Raw genomic sequence first — 7,975 nt, forward strand, 5'->3', positions numbered from 1 at the left:
ATTTCTAACATATTTCTAATGTACAAAAGCTATAATTCATAATTGTTGGTTTTTTTTATAGGTAATCCGTTATACAGTCCCATTTAAAACTTGAATTTCATCAGATTCGTTATAAACTTATTTTTAGATGGTGAAAGTAAAATTTTTCTACCGGATTTCAGGTTAGTAGAAGTTATCATTCTGAGATGGGTATTACTACAGTAAACGCAACTACTACTTATAAAATGCAATTTTCAACAACTCCGTGAAATGTTATAAATTCCGTTCTTAGCTGATCTGTATATACCAATAAAAATATTCCTACAAAAATATTCCAAGCCCGTAGAATTTACTGTCAAAAATGATTGTTTTTTATTCTTAGCACCCTCGTCATCTCTTATTATTGTTCAATATCGCAATTTCATGTTTCGTAGTTCTTTACTTAGCAAAATAAACATTTCTTTTCAGTATCAAGCTTATAGGAACTACAGTGTGGACATATTAATTTTCCATTGATTACGACCCCACAATCTCCTCTAGAGGTAGAATTTTGTAAAATGTGTTTTTTATTGACCTCAATGTATCAAATAAGATATTCCGACCAAATTCAGGTTTGTAGGAGCTATAGTTAGAAAATATCAATTTTTTATTGTTTATAATTATATTATTATTATATACTCAACAAAAGAAATATTCCCGCTAAATTTCAAATCTGTAAGCCTGATAGTTTCAGATAAAACATTCTGATCATAAATTGGAAACGAGGAACATATTGGAATGATTTTGATAAAATATTTCAATCAGAAATTTTCCGACAATGATATGTTATGAACAGATCTAGAAACTTTGGCTAGTTTACTGGTGATCAACGCGGTTTTTTGAGGTTGAGTTGCTTGGTTTTGAAAATGATTGTTATGGACATTCATGATTTATTTCGAAAAATTTTTTTTCCTAAATTTGGAAAAAACTTACCATTTTATGTTCCGAGTGCACTTTACAATTTTTAATATTCAATAAGGCTTCTACAATATTTGATGTAAGTTGTAAAAGCTTCCTTCAATTATATGCGATGATGCCTACTTATTGCTGTTTAAAAATATATTCACCTTAAGTAACCAGGATAATTATAGAAGACCTGATTAAGGTACAGCCGGCTACTGAAAGAAGCCCTGTAATCGCCGAAAAAGTATGTATTTGGAGTTACAGCGATTTGAACCCTCGCCTATCCGGACGATCGTGCGGGCGGTATAAGCTCTTATACCGCGCAGCCAACATCCGAACTCTGTTTTAAAATAGTGTATAAATAGTATATATCTATGATATATAATATGTATTTGAGTAACATAAGGACAGTTTTAGCTTATCAAAAAGTAATTCATATAAAAGTAGGAAAAAGACCAAGGGGGTCTGAGCCTTATATTTTGTAGTAACTGTAAAAATAGTTGACATTATTCGAGACACAAAGTAGTAAACAACATCGTTCATAAAAATATACGTGCAAGCTGAGTTATTTCAAGAAAATTGTGACAAGTTTACTTTAAAAGAGACTTTTAGAATCTAGATAGCAAGGTAAATACTACCTGTATTTCTCTATCAACCAGCGCATTTTGTTGGCATTGTGATTAAATAAAGCGGAGGCTAATTTTCAAAGCAAATACCATTTTATGGTTTATTGGTTTTAAGAAATCAAAAAATTTAATTTTTATGCAAATACAGTTATTCTAAATTAAAATACACCCTCTTGAAAAAAACAATTAAAAAAAAAAATAAAATTTCTACATTGCTAAAAATAGGTTTTAAGTTATCAATTTTATGCCACCGGGCTGATCTATTTCATTAGTTAGACAGAGATAGCAATTTACGTCTGTGCTCCTTTACTCTTGTCCGTCACCCCTCAAACGGCGCTCTGACATCGCTTGCAGTGACAGACATAATAAAGAGGAAAAATTAGTAGACATATTTTTAAATGATGTTTTACAAAAATGAGAGCAAAAGGTAACGGCTTGGTTCATAAATGAAGATGAAATACACCGATAAAGAGGGACAACAACGAGAAAAAGCTACCTGATATGCATTGAGGAAAAATGGAAACAGTGTAATGAGAGAATAACAGTACTAGAAGAAGTAAATAACAAGAACTAGAAATCAATCTCTGGTGAGACATAAAGAGTACATAAATGCGAGGGTAATTTTAATTATAAGGGAAGATGTCAAGGTATTTTTTGGAATGTCGCAAGTATGAATACATAACAAGAAATAAACGAATAAGTGGATAGGTTTGACATTATATGTACCTGAAGTTTTAAACGTTTTTTTATGAACGAAAATCAAAAAAAAATTTTTTTTGCTTTTGAGACTGAAAATGATTTTTCAGTTTCAAAATAAGTAAAAGAGCCCGGAAAATAGTATATTGGATTCTCAAAATACCAAAACTACCCCTCCAGCCACCCCTAAGACTTAGACATTTCAAAAAAAATTAAAAAAAAAATAGTTCAAAGGGTCGTTTGAAGCTGTAATTTTTTTAAAATACTTATTTTACACCCCCACAGACTACAAAAAATAATCAAGCCGATAACTCCCCCGGAACTACCCGTCGAGCCACCCCAAAGACTTAGAAATCTGAAAAAAAATGTTTCTATGTCTAAAAAAAAAAGATTTCTATGTCTTTGGGGTGGCTCGAAGGGTAGTTCCGGGGGAGTTATCGGCTTGATTATTTTTTGTAGTCTGTGGGGGTGTAAAATAAGTATTTTAAAAAAATTACAGCTTCAAACGACCCTTTGAACTATTTTTTTTTTAATTTTTTTTGAAATGTCTAAGTCTTAGGGGTGGCTGGAGGGGTAGTTTTGGTATTTTGAGAATCCAATATACTATTTTCCGGGCTCTTTTACTTATTTTGAAACTGAAAAATCATTTTCAGTCTCAAAAGCAAAAAAATTTTTTTTTTGATTTTCGTTCATAAAAAAACGTTCAGAACTTCAGGTACATAGTTGTTCGTTAACGGAAGTATGGGTTTAGTCTGTCCAAAATATAACAAGCAAAAAATTTAGAACAGGAAGATTTAATAATAATCGTATATAATAGGGGGTAGCAAATTTGGAACCTGAGGTTAAGAAAATTATCGGGAGAAACGTGAATATTACTAAATAGATTACGATAGTAACCGAACATAAATGCTATAGTTCAAGAAAAAAATCATAGAAAGTATAAAAAAAGAAAAATAACACTATTGTTGAAAATTTGAAGATCAAATAGTTAATAGTAAGAGAAAACAATTACAAAAGATGTTTCGGAAATTAGGGCTAAAGATAATGATCATTTATGAGAGGGTTCTGAGCTAAGATTAAGCAATGATTTAAAATATCCGTTTGAAACTAAGGATTTATGGGATCAATGGTAACATATATAATTCAATATTTTGCCATGATGTTAAAGGATAAAATAAAAATAGAGAGACTATACCTGACATTAATTGATAACCGAACAATTTCAAAAAGCTTTTCATGACTTCTTTTTGTAATTTCTTCTAAAAGGAAATAGTAAATAATTCAACGTTAAAATTAATAAATTTAACATTGTTTTATACAGTAGCGGGAAGTCACAGAAGAGTATGTCTGTGCGTGTGTGTTTTATTGTTTGGTAACATTCGAAGAGTGTAAATGTAAAGAAATTTAAAAAATAAGGCGAACATTTTTTTAAAGCAGTTTTTTTGAAAATATCTTTCGAACGACTGCACCGATAAATTCGAAAACCTAATTATCTCTTAACTTCAAATAAATGTTCATCCTAGCCAATAGTATTAGAACATGCCAGACATTACAAAAAAAAAATTCATAACATTTCATATGTAAATATATAACACTTACTTCAACGTCATCAGTGACTATTTTTTCTTCCAATTCAGGCAACTTTGCCCGAGTCGAAATTTTATTTAATTTAAACTCCGTTTCAACCTAGCATAGTTTTTAGTCTAAACGCCAGGTTGAAATGGGTTTTAGAAGATAGAGGACTCGATTAAAATTAAACCCCGTTTCACTCCAGTAGCGCCTACATACGTTCGTTTTCAGGCGAGTTAGGTTGAAAAAGGTTTTAAATTTAAACTCCTTTTGACCCTGCTCATGTTCATTTCCAGGCGAGTTAGGTTGAGAAAGGGTTTTAATTAAAACTCCGTTAGACCCTAGTTCGTCCGATGACCTATATTTACGAATATCATGACCTACATTTTTTCCACTAAATTTTAAATAATATAAAAAAATTATAAATAAAATTTTACTTTCAAATGAAAACAAAATTAATTGAATAATATCGCAGTATTTTGCATTATCTTTGTGCTTTCAATTTATTTCAGATATACCTTTATCATAAATTATTATAAATTACCTTAAAAAAAATATATATTATAATGTAAATATAAATTTTTCTAACATAATATTTAAATTTCTAACTATCTTATATTATTTTTTAAATCCGTATTTAAAAAAAATCAAAATATTACGATATTATTCAATTGAGTTTGTTTTTATTTAAAAATCATAATTATATTTATAATTTTTTCACATTATTCATTAATTTTTCAGAAAAAAATGGGTTAAGATATTCGTAAACATATATATATATATATATTAGGGTGGCGCAAAAAAACCGACTATTTTTTTTTTTTGAGTCTCGAGTGAAAAAATGTCAATTTTTGATGTTTTAAGAGCCCTCTCCAAAGAACAGCTCAAAAAAAAAATTTTAAGAGGTCACTCCAAATTTTTTTAAATTTCAAAAATCGTCAAAAATCGAAATTTTTTTTTTTTTTTAAATTTTTTTTCTCGTTACATCATAATTTTATAGACCAAAAAAAAATAAGTTCCTGAAAGTTTCAATATATATATATATATATTCATTATTTCCAAATATATAAATATAAATAACATATTTTTTCTTAAATGTCTACTTTTTTGAAAATTACAACTAAATAATCAATATATTCCCATTGGTTGATTATTTTATTACTAAGTTTAATAGTACAAAAACACACAAAAGTATAGTAAAAGATATTTTAAGATTTTGAAAACACTAACATTTTAAAAAATAGTAAAGACAAAAATTAAGTTAAAAATCTTGAGTCTAAATAGTCAGCAATAAAGAAAAAATAATAATTATCATTCGTCTCAGAAGTAAAAACATTTAAATTACAACTTCAAAAGTTGTAGTATGTTCGGTCTTGTTCATAATTATAATTATATTGGAGTATATCCATCGATTGTTGGATATGATTACTTGTTACATTTGGTGGATACTCACCATATGGAGATACATAATTTGAGCTCCAATTCGAATAATTTTGAAATTGGTTTACAGAATGTGGATTATAAGTTGGCACGTAGCTTGGTGGTACATCCATCGAATTTTCATAATTTTCAACACTTAATGGATACTTACGACCTTGAGGTACAAAATCTAAGCCCTTATTCACGTTATGGTGAACCTGGTCTGAGGAATTTAAATTACACGGTGGCATATTATCCAATGGCACTTCATCTATATTTTCAGGAGGATTGTGAAGAGTATTGCCGATTGATGATTTCGGTTGATTGTCTAACTGGATGTTTCCTTTATTTTCTGGTGTCGGCTCATTTTTTGAAAGAGAGCCTCCAGAATATTGTCTCTTATTATAAATAAATTTATTTACGTAAGAAACGAAGTCTTTCTCTTGGATCTCTTCTGAAGTCCTAGATCGCGCCCAATCTATAAGAAATTTTATTATTAATTGTGAACTCTTATTATATGAGTCTGTCTTATAAGTTTAATTAACTTATTTCATATTTTGCTTATTATTAGATATTCACCTAAAATTGCATTATACACTGACGGATCAATACCCGTTTTTTTATTGCACCTGGTACCTTTTGCTGAATAATTGACTATATCTGATTCATAAATTTCCAGAAGAGCCATTTTCACTAATATTTTCCAATCTGAGTGACCAGACTCAATAGTAGACTTTCTTTCAATGTACGAAACAACATCTGTCGGAAAGTAGATGCTATATTTATCACTAATTTTAGTCTGCAAAATATGAAATTTTATGTAATTTGAAATGTACATACTAACTATAAAATTGGAAAATTGTTTAGTCGTAACCTTACAATTTTCATGACGTGTAAAGCCTTACCTTACGCAAACCAGGATCCAAAAGATTTTTTTCTGACTAAAATAAAAAAGAACAATTACAAACTACCAATTAAACGAATGAGATCCATAAATTTTTACCTTAGTTATAGATTGTCCACTACTTTGCCATACAAGATTTTTTTTCAAAGCAACTATTATTTTTTGAAAAAATGTAAGATTTTTTTCGGAAACTATTAAACAACATAAATAATTACTAAATTTAGAATTTTTGACTGTAAAATAAGAAACTTACTTTCATCTGGAGCTACAGGCGTTTCTTTGGTTCTTTTTTTCCATGCCAGAGAATTAATGACAGATATGTAGCTTTTTTTGGTGATTTTATCATCAGTAAATTTTGATTTAACCAAATCTAAAAAAAAAAAAAAGAATAGTAAATCACCGATAATATTGTTTGATTGATTATATTTTGTCCAACTTACCGAATGTAGCAGCAAACAATTTTGAATCAATGCCTAAATGTTGACTTCCTCGTAAACCCTTTGCCGAAAAATTCCCAATACTCTCTCCATATACTTCTAGCATAACTAATCCCACAAATTTTTTCCAGCTTGGTTTCTGTTTCTTGTCAGCAGAATTATTAACAATGAAAATCATTCTCTCTGTTGGTAAATAAAGTCCTGAACCAACCCAAATTTCAATCTGTAAGGAAGTGATTCTTTCATTCATAAATGTTTTTAATTATAACAGTAATTGTGAAATAGAAACCAATGCAAAATTATTTAAAATGTATCAATATCTAGAACTTTTAGAAACTCGTAAGACACATTTAAAGTTCAGCTAATATTTCAATTCCTACTATATTTTTACTATCATTTTTAAATAAACATTATTTCATGAAATACAGATTTCTCGGATAAAAAAAAAATTCATACGTAAAATTATGGTTGCATTGTTTTCATTTATTATTACTAGCAAAATAGTATAAATTACTTTATTCTCTCCAGGTATATAAAACTCTTGCGGTATCTGTAAAAAAAGTAATATTAATGATATTTTTAAAATGTTAGCATGCAAAAAAATGAAAGCGTTTTTTTATAAACTTAAATAATTTTTCTGTTTCTAGTATTTAAGTATTTGCACCTAAATATTTGATGTTTCTTAGTGATTATTAAAGTTGTAAAATTGCTTTATATAATTTAAGCCACAGATTTATTATTATTACTTATTTATCATTATTTTCTATTGTAAATAATAAATTTTAACCTTTGTATCATTGCTTAAGTGAGAATTTTTCTTCGTTTGTTGCTCATGCGCTTGTTTTATACCAGCATGAACGCTTTCGAAAAATTGAATAGTTTCTTCCGTAACTAAAAAAATATTTAATTAATTTTTCACCTTTGTAACTAGATTATCATTATTAAAAATTTACCACCTTCTTTAGGGAAAAATGTATGTAAGGCTCCAACATCAGGTTCAGAGGTCTGTATTTCTTCAATGTTGTCGATTTTCTCTGGTTCATTGTTAATAATCATAGCTGCAGAATCACTTGATTCCCTTGAATCGTCATTTGTAAGTGCAGATGGTTCAATGTTGGCGGAAATTTCACTGTGAGCTAAATCTGTTTCATCGGAAGTTTCATTATTAATAAGTGACGTTGTTAAAAAGATTTAGTATTGCTGGCTATTGAAGTGATTGATACGGCATTGCTATTTTTCGAGAAGTCTAGAGGACCAGAATCTTCATAATTATCTTCAACTCTTGCTTTACCATAGTTATGACTTTGAAGCGTTTGTACGTGGGTATCTAAATTATGACATTGGTATGATAATGGAGATAAAACCTTCGGAGAATTAAAAATTTTAAGATTAGAGACATCATG

At 28.8% G+C, this 7,975-nt stretch overlaps 1 protein-coding gene across 1 annotated transcript; it reads right to left on the reverse strand.

Annotated features, from left to right (window-relative positions):
- Window positions 1–5,016: 5,016 nt before the first annotated feature.
- Window positions 5,017–7,756, reverse strand: LOC141526527 (uncharacterized). The gene is made up of 9 exons (XM_074241560.1): window positions 7,529–7,756; window positions 7,360–7,463; window positions 7,087–7,122; window positions 6,576–6,795; window positions 6,389–6,505; window positions 6,235–6,326; window positions 6,137–6,172; window positions 5,811–6,030; window positions 5,017–5,709 (listed from the first exon to the last, which is right to left on the reverse strand). The coding sequence occupies exons 1-9, from the start codon at window positions 7,626–7,628 to the stop codon at window positions 5,162–5,164; spliced, it is 1,473 nt and encodes a 490-aa protein (XP_074097661.1). The 5' UTR covers window positions 7,629–7,756; the 3' UTR covers window positions 5,017–5,161.
- Window positions 7,757–7,975: the final 219 nt, after the last annotated feature.

Source organism: Cotesia typhae, unplaced genomic scaffold (genome assembly GCF_013202065.1).
Source record: "Cotesia typhae breed Kobodo isofemale line unplaced genomic scaffold, CoteBio_Ctyphae contig_34, whole genome shotgun sequence".
In the NCBI taxonomy this organism is placed as follows: Eukaryota; Metazoa; Arthropoda; class Insecta; order Hymenoptera; family Braconidae; genus Cotesia; species Cotesia typhae.

Excerpts from the sequence above, each read along its gene's own strand:
- LOC141526527 (XM_074241560.1), bottom strand. The coding sequence starts at position 7,628 with ATGATTATTAACAATGAACCAGAGAAAATCGACAACATTGAAGAAATA. Across the intron at positions 7,123-7,359 it reads ACTTAAGCAATGATACAAAG|ATACCGCAAGAGTTTTATAT; the intron begins GTTAAAATTTAT and ends CTTTTTTTACAG. Across the intron at positions 6,327-6,388 it reads GCCTGTAGCTCCAGATGAAA|TTTCCGAAAAAAATCTTACA; the intron begins GTAAGTTTCTTA and ends GTTGTTTAATAG.